Genomic DNA, 24,800 nt, shown 5'->3' on the forward strand with positions numbered 1-24,800 from the left:
ATCCCCGCCCCCTCGGCTAGATCCGGTCGGGCCGGCGCGGAGGGATTCCCGGGGGCTGCGCGGCCGCGGCGGCTGGGGAGCGGGGGGCGGTGTGTGGGGGAGGAGGGGCCGGCGCCGCGGCGGCCCGAGGGGGGGGCGGGGAGGGGGCAACATGGCCGCTCAGTATTAACTTCCCCCCCTCGGCAGCCCGCGCTGCCGCCGCTCTCCCCCGCTCCCCCCCTCCAAGCCCTGACATGCCGGGCATGATGGAGAAAGGAGTGGAGCTCTTAGGGAGCAAGAGCCGAGCAGCCCCCAACGGCACCAAGAGCAGCAGCCCCTCCAACGGGCACTACTCGGAGCCGGAGAGCGGCGGCGGTGACAGTGGCGACGAGCACGGTGCGAGCCTGGGGCCGGCCCCGGGCCGCCCCGCCAGCGGGGGGAAGGGAGGGTGGCGGGAGGGGCGGCGAACCGCCTCCCCCTCCCCTGCGCCGGTGGCGGGGCGGCGCGGGCGCTGCCGCCGCCGTTACTGCTCCGCCGCCGCGCTCCTGTACTGCGGCGGGCCGGGCCGCGGACGGGGGAGGCGGGGGGACTGGGGGGGGCGCGGGAGCGCGCGGCGCGGCCCCGCGCCTGCCGGGCGGCCCCGCGGTGCTTAACGATGGGGAGTGTCTCCCGGGAGCCGCCGCCGTCCCCATTGTTCCGCTGAAATAAACTCCCCCTTCCCCCCTCTCCGGCCCCCCTCCCCGGCGGTCGTCGGGGCTTAATCCGCGGCGGCGGCGGGCGGGGTGGCGGGGCGGGGGGGAGGTGGCTTATTCCGCACGGCCGCGGCGAGGCGGCGGGGGCTCCCGGGCGGCGCGTCCGCCAGCCCGCCCGCCACTCGGCGGTAGCCTGGGACGGCGGCCGCCCGCCCTCCCGGGGATACCCCAGCCGTTAATTTCTCTTCCCCCCCCTTCCCCCCCCACTTTGCGTTGCAGATGTAGGAATGAGGGTCGGAGCGGAATACCAGGCGCGCATTCCTGACTTCGAGCCCGGTAAATCGCTTTTCGGCTGTAACCTGACATGCCGCTCCCCGGGCGGGAGGGATGGGGTCGGTGCTGGGGTGGGCTCGGCTTGGGGCTCTCCCGGCGGCGGCTCCGGGATCGTATTTATTCTGCTTTTTCAGCCTTTGTGTTGGCGATGCGGTGGCGGCGGCGGGAGGCTGGCTGGGGCAGCATCTGCTCTGGGTGCACCCGGGGCTTGGGGGCGGCATCGCGGGGGGGAATTTTCACTTCATTATCAACCATATTATGTGTATCCGGCGGGAGGCGGTGAGGCAGGAAAAGGTTGGATGCGCTTTTTAAAATTTTTTCCCCGTCCTTAAACCATAATGCATATAATATCTAACAGGGTGATTTAAAAATATTTGAGGAGGGGTGATGGATGTTCTCGGGCGAGGGTGGGAAGTGATGCTTCCTGCCGGAAGCGGAGCAGACCTGGCTGCGTGCTGGAGGCGCTGGGTGGAAGATGCGCTTGGAGGGAAACTCCTGCCCCTGGTTTTGTGTGCTGTAGTAGCCTCGCTAGCCCCGTTCTTGCAGGCTGAGCTGCTCTCCTCCGCCTTCCTCACCCCCCCAGCCCCGCCCCGAGGAATACTGGGTACGCTCGCATAGCCTGGTACTCGGTTTTAGCGAGTTCATAGCTCGAATGCTATCTTGCGTTACTACACCGAGGAGTAAGACCGTAGGAGCGTTGATCGGTTCTGCTGTAGCGGTCAGATGAAGCCTATCTACTTTCCTGTTCTCCAAACAGGCTCCATTGGTGTCAGATGATTTCCTCCCGGAAGAGGATTGGGCCAGAGCTGCTCACATAGGGCCTCCTAAAGCTGGAGCGAGCCCCTCTTGATGGGCTCAAGTCCTCACAGGCCAAAGAAAAGGCCGGGAGAAAGAAAGGGGGAGGGTGGGATTAAATGGATGCATGATCTTGGCATAAGGGAATGCCTTTCCCCTAGGAAGGAGCACGTAGTCTAGGTCTCTTTGTTAATAAGACTAACCGTTTACACCCTTTATTTTTACATTGCCTACATAAAAATAAACATAAATAAAAATGATCATTTCTAACATGCAGCTTGGGCTTGTTTTTTCCTACAGGCTACTTAAATCAGAAAAACAAATAGTGATTTTCTTTTAATCAAAAGAACTCCTCACCCCTTGTGGGACAACTGAGGTTCTGTGGCTTCAATTTTGTAAACTATATATGCAATAGTATCACTGCATTTCCAACTACAGGACTAATTTTATGCTCTCTTATAACCAGACTTTTTAGAGCTCCTAAGTGCTCTTGGGGGTTGGAATTTAATTGGTGCTCCTTTCCCCAATAACTAGGATTAATATATACTGCTTTACTTTATCAGTTAATTTAATGATGGAAATCTAATAAGTCGTGTGTAAGATGCATAATGTATAGTATTGTTCGTTGCGTTCATATTTTGATTGTTAGGGCAAGAAGATAGTAACTTTTTTGGAATACGAAAGTCTTGTAAAATTTTTTTTAAAAAAAGGTCCATGAAGTCTAAAAGTACAATATATACTTACCATTTTAGCAGGTTGGTTATCTGAGGAGATCTTGGCAAGATCCTATGCTTTTATCTGTTTTGTGTATTTTTCTTTTTTTTTTTCTGGTGAACCATGAGGCATCATTTCTTAAAGATGGAAGTAATGCTGGACAAAAAACTGCTCTTATCATAGCTACACTTTGGGTTTTTTTCCATATCAAGTGATGTAATGGACACGCCATCATACTTCTAGGTGTGCATATGTGGGCATATGCACTATCTTTAATTTACGAAGTTTAGTGCTATTTCTTCTTGGACTTGTTCTAATGGCTTTTTTTGAGGGTTTTCCAGATACATTAGAATGTGTGTTTATTTATCATACTTTTGAGTGCTGTTTTTTTTAAACCTCCTTAAAATAAATAGGTGAGAGAAGGGAATCAATAATGGATGAAACTAAGTAGAAGTTTAAGATACAAAGTAAGCCCTCTGGTCCACACAAAGAATACTGAAGTGAGGAGAAAAAATAACAATCTTGTGGCTTCACTTAGACCAGGAGTGTCAAACTCATTTTCACCGGGGGCCACATCAGGCTCGCGGTTGCCTTCGAAGGGCCAAGTGTAATTTAAGGACTGTATAAATGTAACTACTCCTACATTTATACAGTCCTAAAATTACATTCGTCGCTTCAAAGGCAACCACGGGGTTGATGTGGCCTCCAGTGAAAATGAGTAACACCCCTGACTTAGACTATGTTTAAAAATATTTGTACACAATGCTCTACAACAATACATTGAAGAATAAAACATTCATGATTAAAGTTTTGATGGTAGTAAATTTTTTTTTTTTAGCCTGAGTTCATGTACAAAAATAAGAAATTGCTTAAAGAAAAGAGTGAATCAACTGTTTGTTGGTGTGTCTTGGAAGAAGTGGATTGTGGTTGGAAGCAACAATTAGGAGAAGTTAATTTAAACATACTCTTTCCTACCCCTTCCACCACTATTCCCTTTTTACAGGTAAGCCTTCAGATAACGCTGTAAGGGGAATAGCATTTTTAATTGTCACTAGATCCAACTTCAGTGAGATAAATTTACTTGCCACAAAAAATGGTTTTAATAAAATAAAAATTCCAAATCTCCTTATCTAATCTACAGACTTAATAAACCATCTCTTGCACTCCAGATTTTTGTTGTCTCCTGCTGGTTTTCCTACAGTATGTGATATTCTTGAGGTAGAAATGCACCATACTGTTGTGTCATCCATACATGAGATTATTGCTAGAGAAGTTTTATTCTACTCAGATTTGGACTTCTCAAAGGCTCTAGTATGAATTTTGTGTTCTTAGTGCTGAAATACTTATTTCCCATTTACCCTCTTCTCAGGGCTGGAGGAGGGCTGTCAAGAAGGAATGTTTCATACCTTTTAAGGTCACTTACAGATTCCATTTCTGTGTACATCCTTCTAATTTTTCTCCCTCTAGTCTTCCTATATGAAAACAGGCTTTCTTAACATGAAGCTATTAAATGCTGTGGTGAAGTATATAAAATTTTCCTGTTATTCCATGCCATCTGTCTTCACATTCCTTGATTTTTTTTAAATTTATTTATTATTTAAGATTTTGAGTCCTTTATTGTATAAATAGAGTTCTTCCAGTTAGTCTCTGTGGTTCTGTTCCTACTCTCAAAGCTTAGTCTTGTACAGACGATGGTACTTGGTATGCTGGAAAACAAACACTTTTAAATTGCCATACTGCTCCACAATGCCCTTATTAAGTCACGTATGCTCCAAATTTTCATTTTATTCTCAATACTTGAAGTCATGTGCAGAACAGCATCTTCCACATGTACCTGACTTCTAATGCTGAGCTGAAATCCAGAAAGTGCCAGCTTGCTGCTGCAGGTTTTCTATTCTGAAAGCAGCGGAGAGTGCCTGTGGGTCATCTGAGCCAGTTCCTTTTTCTAAGTGGTATCGGCAGAGGTTGAAGTACAGAAATTTTTTCCTAGGCTTGAGTGTGAGGTTTGGGCAGTGGTTATATATGAGATGTAGCTCATGGTCTTTCTCTTCCCTGCTGGCTTACAACTGTGCTCTTCTAACATGCTTTGGTTAACATGTTGCCTGGTATTTCCAGCCACTGTCCATAATAAGAATGGATCTTTGCAGACAAAGATCATGTTGCCCTTGAGATACAACACAGCCTTTTTGGGGGAGTCAGGTGCTACTCACTTGAATACTTGGGGCACAAAGGACAAGAAGCAGTTCTCATAAAGTTAGATCGTGGTCCTCCCTATGGAGATGGAGGGTTCCCTGTACTGTAGCTGTGGATATCCTGCGTTGAGGACAGGATGCCTGCCTTCAAGCTATCTGTGTGCATCCCATCCTTTGTCATCCTTGCTTTCCTTTTGGCAGTGTGATGATGCCACCTGAATGGAAACAGTTGTCTGATTCCTGCTGGAGAAACAGGACTTCTTTGTAAATGGGTGTTCTGGTGGGAGCTGCTTGTCAGTCACATGGAGGTGGCACCTCAGTAGGGGAGTATCGCCACATACGTGATCTCCTGCAGGTGCAATAATAGGGCTCTGAAACAAAGTTTTCAATTTAGTACTCAAATATTCAATATCTGATAATATCCATGATATCCATTTGTCTGCAGGTGTCTAGTTTTGATTGGTTTGGTTTTGGTTTGGTGGTTTTTTGTTTGTTTGTTTGGGGTTTTTTTTAAGGAGAAACTGAGGGTATACTCATGTTAAGTGTAGACATTTCTTGCTCACAACTTTAAATTCTGATGCATTCTCTAGTGGTCCTGTTTTTTCCTCATCTCTTAGTTGAAGAGTGAAGTATGGGGCAGCGGTTGTTAAGTTGTGGTGAAAAACTAAGTGGACAAGAGAAATGTCGTGCCTGTAACACATTTGTGTTACTCTTCATGAAATATTGCGTTCCTAATGACAAAACCCATATTTTTCGTTCTGAAGTAGAATGTTATATTAAGGAATCTTTTCTTATATATCAAAACCCTTTCAGAGTTTAGTGCTTCTTATGCCCTCAAACTGGTGCTTTGTGAATGCATGTACGTTTTTAACTTGTTACAGAGTTTATGGAGCATTTAGGTTATCTGTCTTGCACATCTCATTTTGGAAGATGTCTGTGTTCTTTTAGTTTTTCTAATTAACTGGTTTTCAAATTCACAGTCATAATGGATCTAAAGATTACAAAGATGATGGCAAATACAAAACACTGCCAAACTGAAGAGGGAAGAGCAAGAAAACGTAGTACATAGTTAGAAAGCACTAAGTCATTTTCCAAAGCATTGAATTGTTTTGCTTTGCTTCCTTTAACAAGATGTAGAACCTAAATATGAAGTGTGGAAGCTTAAAATGGAGTGAAAAGTTGTTTCACTGAATAAAAACATCTGTCCTTCAAGAAGGATGCGAGGAAAGTTTTTTGAGGGTGATTCCTCAAGGAATTAATACTGACACAGGCGTAAATGCTGCAATTCTTGAGCAATGTCTTAGTAAGATAAGCTGTTGTAAACAAATAGATTGTAAGAGGATTTATGTAGTAGCATACATTTGTAAGGTATTCATGGAAAGTAACTATTAGTTAATGCTTTTCCAGTATTGGGGAATTTCCTCTTATTTTACAGTGTGTTTTTAAAAATCAAAGACTATGATTTAGTGGTTTGTAGAAACTTGTGTCAGTATCACAAAAATTGCTCTGTCCTCCTGATAGGTTAGGTAACTTGAACTGCTTCCCTTGCTGCATTGAGGTGGAGGTAAAGCACAAACCAACCAAAAAAACCCACAAACCCCACCAAAAAACAACCAAATTTAAAAAAAAAAAAAGGCGTTTACTTTTAAACCTAACTACTTGCTATGGCTATACAGTTGGTTGGCTATGAATATCTAAATTACATGACTATGAAAATCAAAACTAGAGAGATGAGCAGAATTGTTTCTGGCATAGTTGTTAGTCTAGTTCCTTGTTGAAAGATCAGGATGGTGACTGTACTCTACCCCCTATCTCATATTTTTTGTTATTTCAAGGAAGCCTAACTTCACATAGTAGATCCTGATACTTCTATGATAGGTATAAATGTTAGAGTACTAATAGACAATCATAACTTCTGGAGGACTGTTCCAACACAAGTACCTATAAATTTTGCATCCATGTCAACTTTAGTAATGGGCTTTAATGCTTCAGTTGTGGTAATCAAGATCTGGTCTAATACCCAGTTAGGACTGAACCTCTAAGAATAGTGTTCAAATGCAGCCATTCCAAGTCTTAAGGAAATAATGTAATGTGGAATTAATGACTTTGTTGTTGTTGTTTCCCTCCATTTAGTAGCTGGGCTGGACTTCTTCATGTGGGTGACTTTTATTTACTGTCCTGTGAATAGTTATTTTCTAGCTCGTATTTATAAATACTGAGACTTAACTTTTTTTTCTTACAGGTGCCACAAAATATACTGATAAAGATAATGGAGGGATGCTTGTATGGTCTCCATATCATAATATTCCAGATGCCAAGCGTAAGTCCTTTCCTGCTTAGGAATTTGGATACTTAACTAAATAATTGTTTCTGCTGTGCCTGTTCACTGTTTATTTTACACACAGTGGAACTGCAAATTAATAAATTAAATGCGAAGCTTCTCTTTCATTTTTTTTCTTTAGAGAACTCCAGGGAAAGGAAAGATCACCCTCTCTTATTTTATAGTTAAGTCTTTGTTTCAAATCACACTGCCTGTGTAGTATCATCATCATCAGTGTCTGTGGAACCTTTAGTTATTAGCAAATGAAGAAACCTTCTAAACTTGAGTAACTTGCTGCTCTAAATTTCTGGGAGAAGGAGTTGCAGCGTGGATAAATTCAGAGAAGATGTCTTGAGGCCTGGTTCAAGGGGAAATTATTATTGCTATCTTATCAGGAAAAACTGTGCATTTTCTCCCTTCAAAAGTGACCCGAAATACCAAAGTCATCTGACAAATGTGATCAGTTATGTGTTTAATCTAGTTTAAACCTGCATCCTGTACTAGAATTTCCCATATGTAATATAGAGGAGTAAACATTGAGGATGCAGTCATGAGAACCTGGTCCTCAGGACAGTTTCTACCTATTACCAGTAGTTACAGTTTTGTTTCCCTCTGCATTTGAGGGAACATGTTCTACTACTGCAAAACAGTTAGAAACAAAATACAATTATGATTATTAAATGCTTTCTTCATTCCTTTAAAGTACAATGAACTTTTTGCTGCAAAGCTTCATGGCAAGGCTCTCTCTGGTCCATTTGAATAATGAGGATATAATTATTTCCTTTTCTCAATCATGCTTCCTTTCCACAACATGTAATTGCCACTTTATTGTTAACTGCAGAAGGTGGATGGGAAGAGTTTGTTTCTTTAAAAATAAGAAAGTACCCATGGAAGACGAAAACTAGCAGGACTTAGTTGCAAAATGATGGAAAGTGTTCAACTCAAAGCTATATCTAGTCTGACCAAATACAATTTAAAACATAATTATTGGCAAATCTGATCGCCTAATTATTGGATTTTCATACTCTCTATTGGAAACTGACTTCCCGCAATGGTTAAAATTAATGTTGGTCAGTCAAAACTATGTTAATATTGAGGATATGCATAATCATTGATCTAGGATCTCTTTACATGAATTTTTAACATGTTTGGGAATATGAACAGTAGAAGTAGTTCAATTTAAAACTAACCCAGGTGTCTGGATACCCCCCCAGTGTGTCTGTGCTCTTAGGAATGGATTCCAAGAAGACATAGCCTTTCAATAACCAGCTAGCCTCTGATTTAAATAAATGATGAGCCTCTGTGGCTTTGTTGTAGTAAAAATGTGAAAGAAAGCATCTTTCTCACTGAGAATTAGCTTGTGTAAAAAGTTTATAAAATTAAATGTTGGATTAAAAACAATGGGCTTATGTATTATTAATAAAGCTATGAATATATTTAACATTTTGGGGGACCTGGGCCTACGCAGTGTGTTAAAGCATGGAAAGACTGTTTTCCCGTGCTAGATGGCTAATTCTGTGTCACATTGTAGTAGAACTAAAAGTACTAAAGAATAATTCTGATATTACTTTGTTACAGTGGATGAATATATAGCAATAGCAAAGGAAAAACATGGATACAATGTGGAACAGGTAAGTGCTATGAAATGAGAGTGCTCATTTAAAGGACTTTTATATAAAAAGTATAACATAACTCTTTCTTTTTTTCCCTTGGTTACCATTAATTAACGCTGTTTCTCTTCAGGCACGGCAGCAAACACTGCAGTTAAATGGATCTGCATACAGTTGTGGTCTGGATTCTCTGCAAAAGATTGAGCTCTTTGTTTTCATGACATGCTCAGCTTGTAATGTGCACTTTTGAAAGGTTTGGTATGTTTCTTGATACACTGGGCATGTCATGCAATTGTGTGTGTGTATTTAGCTAAATAATTTATTAGGAAAGCAGCTTACAAATTTAATGTTCAATATTAGAATACAAATATGGTACGATTTTGAACCATTAATTACAATAGGGACAGCACTGGAAAGGTTTGCATATTTAAAAAAAAAAAGGCAAACCAGTTTTAAGTGAGTTTTTTCAGAGGCAGGTAATCAGAATCAAATTCTAGGTTTGAGGGTAACAAACAAATTCACTTTTTTTTTTTTTAAATAACCTTTAGTTACCATCCCATGAAAAGTACAGGATAAAACTTGGGTGGTCTGCACTTAGTTCTATTGCCATTTTCTTCATAAATTTAAGTAAAAGTGAGGTTACCTATTGCAAAAAAAAAAAAAAAATTCGGTGTAAAAGTGGAAACAAGTTTTATGATCAAGTTTTGGAGGATGGAAGCTCATAGTAGCAAAGACGTGCTAGTCAACTGCCATCTGAAAAAGAGACCGCCAGTGTTATGAAGACCAGAATACTTGCAGTTGCGTGATGCTTGTTTATGGTTTGGCTTTTCTTAGGGGAGAGAAGGAACTAAGGAATCTCAAAATAAGTCTACAAAAACCCACTAATTTTCAAAACAACTTGTGGTACAAAATACTTTGTAGACTGTTCACAGTGGAATAGGAATGATCTTTGCAAGAGGTGCTTGTCACTTGCCATTTGAACAGGAAAAGAGATTTGCTATGTCCGAGTTATTAGAAGATGTGAAATCAGGGGTTTGGAGAGCTGATGAATAACGGGTGATGGTGTCTGCACTGTGTAGCTGAAACTGAGTGGATTACATTTCCCAATTCCCATGCCAGACTTGGCATCAAATGTCATTGATTCCCTGGCAGAAAGTCTGTTCAGCATCTGATTCTTTAAGAATATCAAGCAATGAAATTTTGTAAGAAAGTATATTTAAATTTCCATTCCTTATTAGGTGCACTTGACATGGAAGTGGCCGTGCTGTTATTTGTGGATTGGAGAGTTGTAGAGAAAGACCACTCTCACTTTGAACTTTCAGACTTGCATTTTGGATGATCCTCTGGCTGCTGAAAAGTATTCTGATTTTCTTTTTTGAGTAGGCTGGTAATAAAGGTCTGAAGACCTACAAAGAACTACCTAGGTGATACATAAGCATGTAAAGGAAGAAAGCAGGTCAGATTTGAGCCTGTCAGCCTAGTTCGTGCTGCTTCAGAGTTACTGCTGCCATGCCAACCTTAAATTGTATGGCTTTCCTACCTCTATTAAAGTACAGATGTGCCCACTCTTCACATCATCTCCAAAGAGAATTTTTTAACCTATAGTATAGAGGAAATAAAACTGTAAATATATTTTGAGAAGGGGTTCTGGTAGTCAAATTTTATTTCAAATAAATAAATTGCTTTTTTTTTTTTTAATTGTCTCAACATTTTAGAAGGTTGACTAAATCCAAAATTCTTTTCAAAGGCTCTCGGCATGTTGTTCTGGCATAAACACAATATTGAGAAGTCTCTTGCGGATCTACCTAACTTCACTCCTTTCCCTGATGAATGGACAGTTGAAGACAAAGTCCTGTTTGAACAAGCATTTAGCTTCCATGGAAAGAGCTTTCACAGGATCCAGCAAATGGTAATGTAATATTTTAATCAGAAGCATTAAACAGTTCAGATGCACTAAGAACAAAGGCTCTTGGGCTAAAATTTCATGTTGATTTCTGTATGGAAATTTCAGGAACAACCTTGAGTATAAGATTTAAGTTTATTTCATAGCTTTCTCACTTTAAAAAAAAGCCTCTTCTCCCATCCCCCTTTTTAAAAATGTTATACAAAATATATACCTCCTTTCCATCTCATCCATTCATTTGAAATATTTGGGTAAGGGTGGTTGTAAATAGAGCAGAATGAATACTCTTGAGCGGAATTTTAATTTTACCAAGTATTAATATGTTAATGAATTCTTCTAGCTCCCAGACAAGACTATTGCAAGCCTTGTAAAATATTACTATTCTTGGAAAAAAACTCGCTCTAGGACAAGTTTGATGGATCGGCAGGCTCGAAAACTAGCTAATAGAAATAATCAAGGTGACAGGTAAGCTTTATATTCTTCAGTAGCTAACCAGAGACTGAAGTTTTTCTAGGCAGAGGTGTTGCAGTAATTTCCAACCATTATATTTCAGCATGAACCATGTTTTTAGGTTTGAGCATCTGTGGTGATGTCTCTGCCTTTAGCAAGGGGTTATTTGGTACCTGTACTTTAACAACTACATTACTCCAATCGATGTGAGTTGTGGTAACACGCTTGAGTGCTGTAATGGGTAACTGTAAAAACAAGGGTTTAAAAAACCCCTGAAGTCTGGAATTTGGTTCAGAAATAATGCTTTATTTGATAAGTCTAACCTGGTATTATTGTGCGGGGAGGAGAGTGTTCTTGTGAGTGTGGGGATTTCCAGTGGTTTGGTTTGTTTTGGGGGGGGTTGAACAAGAATGGAATTAAAACTGAGAAATCAACCACTGTAAAGAGCTGCAGCAATTAGAATGCCCAAGTGCTGTTTTAGAGCAAAACTTTATAAAACTTATTTTAGGAGAGTTAGAACTGCTATCAGTCAAAGAGAATTAGAGCTCAAAATAGTTTTAAATTGTCTTGGATAGAAGGGAATGACGTTTCCCCTGGTTACTAGGAAATTATAATGCACTTAGTATACTTGAGTAATAACTTACGCTTTTTTAAAAAGTTATTTACTATGTTGAATGTGTAAGTAACATAGTCATGTTCGTATTGGAAAGTATGATTTTACATCTATGGAAAGCTGCCTAGCTGGAGCAAAAGGGTCTATTTAATTATGTTATTGAAAAGAACTCTTGAAATCTAAAATTCATATACGTACTCAGTGATCCTATAGTTAAAAAATTACAGAAGAAGATCAGTTTGCTTCTAATACAGCATTTTTGCCTTTTTTTCTATAATAACTAGAAATTTTTGTGGTGTTTTTACATTCATTTGTTCAGAAATTATGTTGTGTGGTTGACCAGATCAGACCTGAATATATTAACTGTTATCCTTTCAACCTTTTCCCTTTGATTTAATTAAGCAGATGTCATTTACCTCCCCTCCCAAACTGCTAGATCTCGAGCACGTTGGTGAAAAAGTAGTCCTGTGTTTTCCCGCCTCATATTGTCCCCTTTTGCTTCCCACAGACTTCAACAAGTGTTTATTCATCCACCTGGTGCAGTAGATTGAAAATTGATCTATTAAAACTAACATGACAAATGGAAGGTTATTTCTAGCCTTGGTATAGTTGACCATGTAGGTGTTCATACTGGCACAAGTGGTTGAATTGAAGAAAGGTGACACCAAATGTTTTGGCAGAAGTATCAGCACTGCTTAAAGTAATTTTGAAACTGCGGTTACGGATTGCTTGTTTAGCATAATAATTATTAGAATTTAATAAATGAAATATGTTTGTAACGGCTCTTCTGAAATCTACAAATAACTTTGAGATGTTGTAAACTTAGAGTAGATCTTTTAGAGTAGGTAATTCTGTCTCACCTTGATACATATTTGCGTTTGGGGTTACAAAACAGATAAAATGACCAACTTCTTATAATCTGTCCTCAGTGATGATGACGTAGAAGAAGCTCATCCAATGGATGGAAATGATAGTGATTATGATCCCAAAAAAGAAGCCAAAAAGGAGGTAACAGACAGCTTAACGGTGAATGTCAGTTTGTTTGTTTTCTGTGAATTTGTTACTGTGAAGGATATGACTTGTAGTAAAGAGGTTTAGCTTGCAGCCTGCTGAAATCACAGGGGGTTTAGGTGATCAAGATCTTGACAGCTTCTGATGGAAACAAAATTTTATCATATATTTTTGCGGTTCTGTGGAAATAAATGCATCTCATTCCCTTCACTCTCCCTGAGAGATCTTCAAATTTTATGAGAGATATATGTTATCACTACCTGGTAGAACAATGTTCCCCCTCCCTCTGTCTTGATAATATGTTTACAGTTTTACTGGTTGTGAATTATTGGAGTCTAAATGCTTTCTTTGCACTTTAAAATTAAATGACATTTTTCCAAGAATAACTTTTTTTTATTCTTTCAAAGCCACAGTGAGGTTATGCATTTCAACTTACATGTGGCTTTATTGAGACACTTGCTATTCATAAATGTAGAGAAAAACATTTTTGTCTCCTCTAATGTTCCCTTACTGTTAGCTTTCTAGGTAAGTGCTGTGTTTGGGGTATGTTTAAGTTTTGGGTTTTTTGGGGATTCTTTTGGTAAACATTAAGTTATTTATGAACAAGACTACAGTTAATTGTGTAAATGTTTGCGTGTTTCCCTGATCAACTTAATGCCTTTGTAATTTTCCTAAAATGGGACAGTTCATGCCCATTCTGGAGAATATGAGGGGAGAGGTAGTGCAAAACCTCAACAATTCCGTGAAGTGATATCTAGTATTATTGGTGAAACTTTGCAGTTATACCAAAAATGATGTTGAGTGAGAGACTGGTAGTTTTAGATTCTGTTCTCAGCTTTGCAGTGACTTTCAGTGTATCACTTTATCTAACTGCCATGGGTGGGGAAGAAAAGGACAATTACAATTACCCCTTCCGGTAAAAGTTTAGTTTTTTGGTTTTTTTTTTTAACATGTCAGGATATGTTTTTTTAGAACTTGAAATGGCACAAGGTCTAATAAAGAACCTTTTTACTTTTCATTCTGCTGTTGTAACAATGTTCTTGCAATCTGTTGGTTTGAGTTGCTAAATAAGGGCTATTTTGTTCCATTTACTTTCCTTGGCTATTGTTTGAATCACTACACACAGTCCAGAATAAACGTAGTGTGTTCATAGACTTCTAGGAACAGGACAAATAGGTTTGCAGTTTGTGATGAGCTATTTGGATCCACGTAAGGTAATTTTGTCATCTAATATTTCTGGTAGGATTTGCGTACTTTCACTTCCTAAGAAAAATATAAACTGAGTAGGCTGCTTGAACACACCGAGTAATGGAAACTTTCTATTACCAGAGAAAACTAAAACAAGCCACATACTCTAGCTTGGCACCTGAGAGAATGTTTTCACTTTACATCTAGATTGAACAGACAGGAACTGCAATCTCATACTGAAAGAGCAATGCAGAACCAAAAAACAAATGGTATAAATGGGCCAGAAGTAAACTTTAACTTTGGGACTTTCAGATGGCGAAGATATAAGGCTCTGTATCAATTTTCCAAGGAAGAGCAAATATCTTAAGTGCTTTAAAGATGGTCTTTATGAAGTCTGTGGACTGGATTAAGATGTTACATTAGCTGGGAAGAGGATGCGGCAGAAGGTCAAGCACAGTAGAGTAAAATACTGTTTGCTGATCTGTTCTAATGCTACAGAACAAGAGAATAATGGCTGCTGCAATTTGTTTATTTGTTTTCTCTGCGCTGCAATCAGTTGAACTGTTAACCTGTGCGGACGCCAGCAGGAAGGAGCAGTAGGGAGCTGCTTGAAGTAGCAAAAAGCCTGAATCCCATCTCTGTTCTGGTACTAAGCATTACTTTGATTTGGAAAGTCCTTGCAGGGGAAGTAATTTTTGCTTATCCTGGTCTGCAGGGAACCTACCTGGTCACTCTATGGGAGTCACATACCTACAGAGTAGCTGTTGTGCAGCAATGCCCATTGAAGACAAAGCTGAAATTTTTAGGTGTCCAAGCATATCAAAACAGCACTCACGAAGGCTCCATCTTCTCTTTGCTATCCATTTCCACTTCAAATGAGCAAACAACAAAGGCTTAGGTTTGCTAAATTACACAGATTTTTATAATGATTGTAAAAGCACATCTATCCTCTCTCTTCTAAATCTCGTATCCCCTCCCAAAGCAAACAGAACTACTGCTTTCTGTGTGGTACTTGCAGCAAGGAAAAGTGTCATCTTGCTTTCTTGCCCATCCTGGTTGACTTTCTCTTGTTCTTCTCCCCTGATCTTTACCTGAGCTCTTCATATCTGACCAGAAATAAATGTGTAAATTCACTGATTACTTGGTTTAAACATGTAATATGTATTCTTTACCTTTTGTGTACATGAGGTTCTCTATTTTTGCCCTCTTTCACAGTGTTCAGACCATGATTTCTATACCATTATTGTTTTTTCAGCCATGTTAAAAAAAAAAAAATGTAGGCTTCTCCAGCAAATGAGTGGGATGCTCCATCAGCTCATCCACAAGGCTTAGTTTGGATACTACATGCAGAGGAGGATGTTACCTTAGGTTTTCTTTGTCATAAATGTGCTATTACAATGCTATGTTATACTTTATTCTTTAATAAAGTTATATACAAGATACTGTTATTCTTTAATGATTTATTTCTTGTTATTTAAAGGGCAATAATGAGCAGCCTGTTCAGACCAGCAAAATAGGTCTGGGTAGAAGAGAGTATCAGAGCTTGCAGCATCGCCACCATTCTCAACGTTCCAAATGCCGTCCACCAAAAGGCATGTACCTGACCCAGGAGGATGTGATAGCTGTTTCCTGTAGTCCCAATGCAGCCAACACAATTCTTAGACAGCTGGATATGGAACTAATCTCATTAAAGCGACAGGTACCATGGGTTATTGGTCTTGTTTTGTTTTCATCTCAGATTGTTCTGATTGTAATGATTTTGAAGATTAACTGTGAAGATTCTGAAACTTCTTTAATGTGAGTCTTCCTAATTTTGTTTCACAGTTATCACCAGTAATGCTGGACACTAGCTGACTAGCTATTCTTTGGTTTTGTTTTTTATATTCATGTGCTCTTATGGATGACATGAAACAAGATGACTTCTTTAAAAAAAAATGGTGGGGATAATCTATGGCATGAAAACAGTGTTACCCATTTGGTACAGGAGAAAACTGAAGTAAATTTTTTTTTTAACCTTTGAAAGTATTTATGTGACAGGTGAGAATAAGACCAGTGAAGCAGAGGAAGTTATGTTTTGCTTGAAATTGTAGCTGTTTTTCTGGATGTCCTTCCCCACATACCACGAGAGTGTGGGGGTGGGGAAATCATGGGCCTAGTTATTTCTCCATTTGAATTGATGAGCTTTCTACCTCTTATGAAATTTAGAAAAGCTGTGTGGTCCTCCCCTTTAAGAGGACAATTGCCTGTGTTCTTTGCATGAAGAAGTTCACTTTTGGCCCTTGAAGTTGAAACACAGAACCTTTTCAGCTTCTAAGGGTACAGCAGTATGTACGTGCTTGCTTTCTAGGAGCAATGGGGCTACAAAGTCAAGGCTTATCTCCTGGAATTTCTACCTACTTATAGACCACTAAGAGCTGCCGTGTTGCAAAATCATGGAGTGAATGGTTTCATGGGGTTTTTGCTCCCTTGTATTCTTTTACAGGAGAAATATGCTTCTTTCTGTCACAGCAGGACTCTGGGCTAAATAGCATAGGTGGGTTTCACTCTTTAGCCTAAGTGTAGGTGAGTTACAGCCTTGAGGTTGTGTTTCTCTTTTTTCTTGCAGTGATCTCAGAGATGCAGCCTTTGGAATCTCCCACTGGGTTGTCTGCTTTTGTGTCCATACTTAAGAACACTTGTAATAGCTGTGCACCATAGTATGCAAAACTCTTTTCTTACCTATGTTCCCTTACATGCATTGCTGTCAGGTTTAAATGGTTAATAGATATGTATATATAATATATCATTTGGAAGCTCTCTCCTTCTTATAGACTAAGATATTTTATTTAAATATTTTAAATCATTTCAAAAACCACCCTTAAAGGAAATCATGATGATCTAAGGTCAATAAAAAGCTGTCTGTCAGAAGGAACTAACTGGAAACATCTCATAAATATCTTTTTTTTAAAGTGCTTTTTGGAGAAGGAAGAAGTTAATGTATACAGTACATCTCACTTAGATTTCTAAGAACCAAGTTTTGTGTGTAGAATATTCTGCATTCTTCAAGAACATATGCCTCATTATCAAAACTTGTTTGTTATGTCCTACTTTCAACATTCCTGCAAACAAACTGTTCTTTAGAAAGACTGGCTTAAATATTTTTCTCTTCATAGCAAACTGTGCTGTATTTTTTTTCTTTTTTTAAACAGTTAAAAGTAGTGAAGCCTTAAACCATAATATTTCTCTTTCTAACTTAGGAGGTACACTTGTGGCAATCCTAGTGAAGATATATGTGTAAAGTGACCAACTTTCTTTGTGGAGCTGATTAACTTTGTTGTTTTTGACCAAGGTTCAAAATGCTAAGCAAGTAAACAGTGCACTTAAACAGAAAATGGAAGGCGGGATTGAAGAATTCAAACCTCCTGAGGTAAATCAGAATAAATATTAGAACTCGTGGCCTTGCACTTACATTAGTGGGAAGCTACAGAAATGTGTTTCGTTGCAGCATAGTGTTTGCGTTTCAGCAGTAGCTTAAACAGGATCCATTGAATTACAGTCAGGGATGAGTCTTGCTTCTTTACCAGAAGTTAGTGGTAGGCTGTTTTTTATGGCAACTGGCTGAATAAAGAAGCAGAAAAAACTGAAATGTCATGTCTGTTCATGACAATAGAGGGCTGAAATCGAGCCCAAATGTATGGATTTTTTTTTCTGATTAAAGGTAGATAATGTAGATTGCTAGCAGTAAATTCTATGTTCTATGTGAAAACATGACTACATATACATTTGGGCATCCAATTTGAAGGATTTATTGTTACTGCAGTTCTCTTTTTGCTTGTTTTAAAGGCTTGGATATGAAACATAATATGAATGCAAAACACTCCAGACACCAAGTCCTAGTAGTTTAGATAAATGTAACTATAAATTCAAATTCTGTCTGCATGAAGATCATTAGCTTGTGCAGAAGTTATGATATAGCTGATATTAAGAACTGCAGTAAAACAGAGGAAAAACTATTGGTGTAGTCCTAAACTCAAATCCTTAAATGCTGCTTCCTCTTTGTGAAAGCAATCCTAAACTATTAAACTATGGCTTATAAGCAAGAGATTTTTACCTGTGTTACAAAATGTAGTACAAGTAGAACACATTCTGATGCTCAGATATTTTGCAGCTGTTGAAACATTTTAATGATCATTGTGCCATTTTTCTGATTTTAATAGTCTAATCAGAAAATCAATGCCCGTTGGACCACAGAAGAGCAGCTTCTTGCAGTACAAGGTATGTTAGTAGTAGTAGCGACTTGAAATCTGATGCAAAGGATTTGAAGAAGTATTCAGGCTTGTGTTTGTATTTGCCTCTAATGAAAAGCTAAACTTTATCTGGTATTCCAAGAAAGTCACTGGGAAAACATCAAAACTAGTGAGAATACTTAGCACATTCATTCAAGCAACATGACACTAGTCTTTCATTTACCTATATTAAATCTCGAATAGAAAAGCTAAGCTGGGTTTAACAACTGTAGTAGTATCAAGAAGTCCCTTCATTCATCATTTAATAACCTTACATTAATTTCTCTAAAGTGGAAGACTGAAGTAATAGTTGAAGTAATAAATTTTGAAGCAAACACTTGTTACGACATGTCTCAGTATCCTTAAATTAGCAAAAAGCAGACGTAAAACTGCTTTACAGTTACTTTTCACTGTTCATGGGGGAATAAAAGAGCAGATATCTACTCAGTGGAGGCCTTTTAAGAGTCTGAAGCTGGATATGGATACTTGACTAACAGTCTTGTTGGAGAAAAAACTTCTTTTTCTAGCAGACTGTTGATACAGCTGTTTTGCAGTTACTTCATTTATAGGAAGGAAAACTGACTCTTGCTTTAATACGCACTGCCTAATCAAGGAACGTAGAATGGAAATATCTGGAGAGCCTAATGTTGTCTTGAAGTCACTACATATTGTCTTACTTCTATGGATCATCTTTTTTTTTTTTTTTAAGATAATGTAATCAGCCCAGTTATACACATCTGCCTTGTTTCTCTGTATTCTTCACCTCCTCTAAAATGAAAGACTGAATTTCAGTATAAAACCTTCAGATGGAGCAGGATATCAGTGTAAAGTTGTCAGGTGTGCCATACCTGTTAGTTATTAGCTAGATGACTGAACCTGAAGTTAGGTGTATTTTGAAGTGTGAATGGAAATGCTGAAGAGCATGGTGTGTCTGAAGTCATGCCTCTCAACTTGCATGCCTCAGACTGGGATTTGCATCTCCAAACTGTTTTCTGACCTAAGTTCATCCTCTCAGTATTGCTAACAAGCTCACTTTTTAAATTTTGTTCCCAAATGCAACTGAAGGATATGCATATTTTTAATGTGATAGTCTAGTAAGTAGAATGCTTGCTGGAGAAGTGGGGAAAATCCAGGACCATTGTGCCTGCCTTAGCATGAAAGGATTCAAACAATCTTGCATTTTTATAGTTTAGTTATTGGCACTCTCTACTAAGCATCAGTTTGGGAAGCAATAAGAATGCATTGAGCTTGTGTTAAGCTGCGGCACTATGTGACCAACAAGGTAAATAATAAAACTGGAGCATGGGCAAAGGGAATGAGGGTTGGTGATGACTCCCTGGAGACGAGTTCTTGTCTTCTGGTCTCATCCCTATGGAATGTTTAATGTTGTAGTCAGCCTCAATACTTAAGGGTGGGGTGGGAAATCAGGTCTGGAAAAATCCTGTTTTCATTGAATTTACTTGTGTTTCAGATATATATAACTTCCTTCTTATTCCTCTCCTTTGCCACTATATAAAATGGAGATGGGAGAGCACCTTAACACCAGGAACAAAGTGTGGTTTTGTTTGGGTGGTTTTTTTCCCCTCCCTTACCTACTGCCTGATAGTAAAGTCTCCTCGCTCCTGCAATGAGGGTGCTGTAGGTATTAACTTCCCATCCCTCAGGCCAAGGACCTTGATCTCTTGCTTGAAAATAATTGCTTGAGCTAGTAGACTTATGCGTGAAGAAGCCAGGCTGTCTTTTGCGTTGACTCTGTTTTTAGAAGAAAGTAGCCATGGTTGCTGTACTAAAAGCTACCATGATGTGTGTTAGGCTTGAATTTGGAAGTTGACTTGAGCATGGGGACATTTAGTTTGTACACTTATAGATTTATTTCATCAAATGTATTGATACATTTTGGCATGTGCTTTTAATAACTTTACAGAAAACATAAGCATTAAGCAGGTAGGTGGTACTTCCATGATTTGTTCACTTGAATTCAGACATTAAAACCTACTGTGGAAATCATAAGACTAACCAGCAGTAATGTAACTTTGGTACTGTGTTCCCTAAATGTGAGAAACTCTTCTCATCTGTGAACTAATCTCAAGAGACTGGCAGTAACTGAAGAGGAGGTAATGAAAAAGCCACCTTAAAATAGAGCTCAGTGTGTAATTTTAAAAGCAGTGTGGTTGTGGAGTCAGATTTATGACCTCTGAGCTGATCTTTTGCAGTATAATTTATCAGGTTACTGTTCACCTTTGAATAGTTATTGAATGTAATGGGCCAGTCCCATCACTTGAGGTGTTCTTAAGTTACAAACTTTGTGTACAGAAATGTATGAGCATTTTCAAACGTAGATCTCAGCCATATGAAAATTGCAATTGCAAAACTGTTTTAAGACTTGTTTAGAACAAGAAAATTTAGATTGAAAAGTAGTGCATGACTTCCATAGCATTGCAGTGGGAAGGAGTTGGGACAACCAGGATCTGACTGTACATAGGGCGGTGGCCAGCAGCACTGTAATCCTGTCACAGGGAAACTGCAGCTCTCAGAACCTGGAGGTTGCTGTTGATCATTTCTGCCCTGTTGTCGTGCTGTATTATATCGCTTTGGACCCAGGTGAATGTTTTCTGTGCCTGTCAGTGTTTGCTGGGCTGCACAGCATTAAGCAGCGCATGCAGCAGCAAGCTTGGGTTTACGAATTTGAGTCGGACACTGAAGGTGAAACATTGTAGTGGTGAGCACGCACATGTTCAAGTTTACCTTTGCAATTGGGTGAAGTTTTGAAGAGCTTGAAAGATTCCTGTGATCAGGGCTGCTTTCACATGAGCCATGAGAAAGACATTCATACACATGTGAGGTGAGGCTGTGCAGTCATCTTTTGAACTTCACTTTCAGCAACATAATAAAACTATTGAATAACAGATTAAACACTTGAGAAATAATTTGGGTGGTGGTTAGCGCAGAATTTGTGTAAGGATGTCTAAGTAACATGCACCAGTTTGAAAGGGATGATGACCTGGCATCAACTCTTACAGATATTTCAGCACTTCATGCAAAAAAACTTTCACAAATGTGAATTGAACTTCATCTGTTTCTGATACAGCTTAAAAGGGTTCCGCTACATCGTTGTGTAGCGTCATGGTGGTGATGCTGGAGCAGTACTAAATAACACTCTGAAAAGAATCCAACGTGAGTAGTGCTGTGTGTTGCTAACTAAGGAAATTTTATTTTCTTTAGATATTTCTTATCGTTGGATTTTCAGTGAAGGCAAGATACTGTGTTTTCAAGCTGTTTGCTTAGAAATGGGCTTTAAGACTTTATTTTTGACAACTTCAGTTTAAGCTAGCCAAAAGGCTGAGTCGTTTTGCAGATTAAAGGGAAGGAAGAAGTATAGGCAGCAAAGTAACAGAAAAGGCTGAAATGACTAAAAGTCTAAATTAGATTTCAAACAAAAATGTGCTTTGTTCTGCCTGGCACTTTGTTCACTTGATTAATTGTACAGGATGTTAAGAGATGTTGCAGTGGACATTTAATGATCACTATACATTAGTAAGGGTGGTAAGGGGAGGGCAATCAAAGGCTGTTAAAACACTGGAGGGAGCGCTCTGTGGGCGCACACAGCTTTTGAGGAGTATAGCTGATAGCTTGTACAACTGATAAAGCACAGAGCCAAACCCCTGTCTGTGCTCTGCCCTCCCATGTGGCTCTGCTACGTCTCTTTGGTTTGTTTCCAAGGTTCTTGCAGTCAGGATGGTTGGATTCTTTTGTACACCCCAGAAAAGAGCTTAAATAATATAGCTGGGCTCTTGACAGCTGAAACATCAGCCTCAGCTGCAGAAATTGTTACTATCCTGGAGATGAACTTTTCTCTTAAATTGCAGCGAATGTACATTACCATATCAGAAGTGCCTCTTAACGAAGAAAGTAGAAAAGAGCAAAACAAGCTGAAGGTCATACTCTTCACAATTAAGTTGAAAAGGAACATAGCGTTCAGATTTGGAACAACTCTCGCTTTCTGAATCCTTTGCTTCACCTTCTGAAGTGAGGCATGAAATCAGGCATGAATTTATTTTCCTGTAATGAGACAGAGTGCCTGTCCTCTAAGCACTGTAGTATGTTCTGAATGATTTTAGTTATCAGGAGCTTCACAGAAGTTGTCACATTGTAATTCACTCATGCAGAGCTGAGAGCAAAAAATGAGTCTTCTGGTTACTCAGCCTGGAATGAAATTCTGTTTTATTTCTTTTAATCTCCAAACTTTTGGTCACTTCTGATTAAAAATATACTTTGTGCTGTGTTCTAGGGTGCTGGCCAGTTTGAGGATTTTTTTTTTTCTTAAGCAGAAGAGAGGAGGAACAGACACCCTAAATACAACTAAGTGAAAATCAAGAAACTTTAGGTTATAATTCCAATTTTAGATTAAAAACTATGATATTTTGTACTCAAGGGGTTTTTGTGTTATACACAAATGTTCTTTTTTGGTGTACTTTAAAAAGTACATGTTGGGCTTTTCTTGTGAAGTATTTTATTGTCAAGTGCTTGTAAACACAAGTGACCTATTGATGTCAATATGAAAATGAATGAAAAGAACGATGCAAAGATCTTCCATCATGCTGCTTCTCGCTGGAGGATTTGATCCTGGAGGCTTGTGCTAGGCTGTTTTATAGACACCAATAGATTATATTTACTTACATTCCCCAAGGTGGTTGTCCCAAAACCCCCAGTTCTTCTGCCCAGCTCATATGGTGAATGAAAGCTTTAAAAAGACTTTGTCAGGTGAATGTTTGCCAGTTGCTCTTCATAGCCTCAGTAGATCATGTCACAAGTGCAGGAATGAGCCAATATATTGTGATTTACGAAACTGTGCCCTCCCGTTCTGCCCTGTGCTTGCTCCAGCAGCTACTGCCCTCTCCCCCTCCTTCTGCACAGGTTGTGGGTGAAGAAGCATCTGCGTGCAGCTGGCATGGGGGGAACCTGCAGAAGCTGCCAGTGTTCGTCACTTGACTTTTCTGTTGTTATACCCTGTTTACAGCTATACACACATGCTCGGTTACCCTCCCTCTCCTGTCTTAAACTTGTCTTGGGCTTCTGCCCTTACCGCAAGAACGCCAAAGTATTTACTATGCTTGTCAGAGGCCTGATCTCTGTGGTTTTAGGTTGGGAGGCTTGGTGAGTAAGCCAGGATCTTTAAGAAGAGTGGGTAATGACCTTTTAATAAAGTTCCTGATTTGTATGTTGATAGCTGTGCAATTAAAAAATATTTTGTTTTAATGGAAATTGAGGCCTTCTCCTAATTGAGAAGTCTTCCTAATTAGTTGAGCCCTTGGTTTTTAGGTCCCATAGGTTCTCTCTATAAATACATCACACGTAGCTGTGTCTGACTGATTCTTCACAGCTATGTTATTTACTTTGCCTTCCAGGTGTCCGAAAATATGGTAAAGATTTTCAAGCTATTGCAGATGTAATTGGCAACAAGACTGTTGGCCAAGTGAAGAACTTCTTTGTAAACTACAGGCGTCGGTTTAACTTAGAGGAGGTATTGCAGGAATGGGAAGCGGAACAAGGAACCCTGGCTTCTAATGGTGATGCTTCTGCTTTAGGGGAGGACACAAAAAATACTTCTAATGTGCCATCAGGAAAGAGCACTGATGAAGAAGATGAGGTGTGTTTTGTGTACCAGAAATAAGTAAGCATGGGTTGAGGAACAGCATTTTATTTAGTGATATAATGTAAGGTTAACTGGTGTGGAGTGGCAAACCGCATTCTAAAGAATGATGATGAGCTTGCATAGAACTTCAGCCAATGTCGTTAACCAGCTGGGAGCAGGACTGCACCTTTCATAGTGATGATCACATTACTGTTTTATTGTTAAAATACAGTTCTTGTTCTAGAAGAAGACTCTTGCTTCGTAAATATTTTTAGTTCTGCTGTCTATAATGTTTTGGTTGGTGGTTTCTTTTCAGTAGCTTCTCAGTTTTTTGGTTCTGTTTTGGTTTTTGTTTTGGTTTTGTTCTTTTTAAATGCTGTTTCCTGTGTAGTGGACAGTGGCAGCCCAACTGCATGGTGTTCTGGCGGGGATGGCTCTTCATGCAGTCTTGTCTTTGTCCTTTGTGCAGGCACAAAGCACTCCGGCCACTCAGTGTTTAGGCCCTTCACCTCCAGCACAGGCCTCTGCTCCAGCACCTACCGCTCCCATGGCAACTTTAAATCAGCCGCCACCGTTACTTCGTCCAGCGCTTCCCGCTGCTCCTGCTCTCCACCGTCAGCCTCCGCCGCTTCAACAGCAGGCGCGGTTCGTTCAGCCCAGGCCGACTCTCAATCAGCCTCCCCCGCCGCTCATCCGCCCAGCTAATTCCATGCCTCCTCGTCTAAACCCAAGGCCAGTGTTAACCACGGTTAGTGGCCAGCAGCCACCCTCGCTTATTGGAATTCAGACAGAATCTCAGTCCACTCTGCACTGAAGAAATAAAGCAGAATTATGCTAACTCCTACATTTGAAAAGTGGCGTCAATGTACTTTTCTTTTTCCAAATAATGAAGGGGAGAAAAGAGCAAGCCTTCACAGGTATCAGACCAGTTATACAGAGGAGCAACCTAATAACTAGAAATGGAACCACGTGAATGACCACCTGTATAAAAATATTTTTATGTCAAAGACTTGTACAGCAAAACAATGCCTACAGTACAGCCCTCCTCTATATGAATAACTGTTGAAGGAAGCTAACTTCTTAAATGAATAAATGTTCAACAC

The 24,800-nt window shown here is 39.8% G+C and overlaps 1 protein-coding gene across 6 annotated transcripts; it reads left to right on the forward strand.

The window, feature by feature from the left end:
* Positions 1-90: 90 nt before the first annotated feature.
* Positions 91-24,726, forward strand: RCOR3 (REST corepressor 3). 6 transcript variants are annotated; one of them, XM_065631433.1, is made up of 12 exons: positions 91-375; positions 951-1,007; positions 6,948-7,025; positions 8,604-8,656; positions 10,383-10,544; positions 10,879-11,003; positions 12,531-12,627; positions 15,281-15,499; positions 17,129-17,206; positions 17,997-18,054; positions 23,471-23,712; positions 24,167-24,726. In XM_065631433.1, the coding sequence occupies exons 1-12, from the start codon at positions 234-236 to the stop codon at positions 24,509-24,511; spliced, it is 1,656 nt and encodes a 551-aa protein (XP_065487505.1). In that variant the 5' UTR covers positions 91-233; the 3' UTR covers positions 24,512-24,726. The 6 variants fall into 6 exon arrangements, with proteins under 6 accessions (XP_065487505.1, XP_065487506.1, XP_065487509.1 ...); XM_065631434.1 differs by having other exon boundaries at positions 12,531-12,609; XM_065631437.1 differs by lacking the exon at positions 23,471-23,712 and having other exon boundaries at positions 24,167-24,490.
* Positions 24,727-24,800: the final 74 nt, after the last annotated feature.

Source organism: Caloenas nicobarica, chromosome 3 (assembly GCF_036013445.1).
Source record: "Caloenas nicobarica isolate bCalNic1 chromosome 3, bCalNic1.hap1, whole genome shotgun sequence".
NCBI lineage: Eukaryota > Metazoa > Chordata > Aves > Columbiformes > Columbidae > Caloenas > Caloenas nicobarica.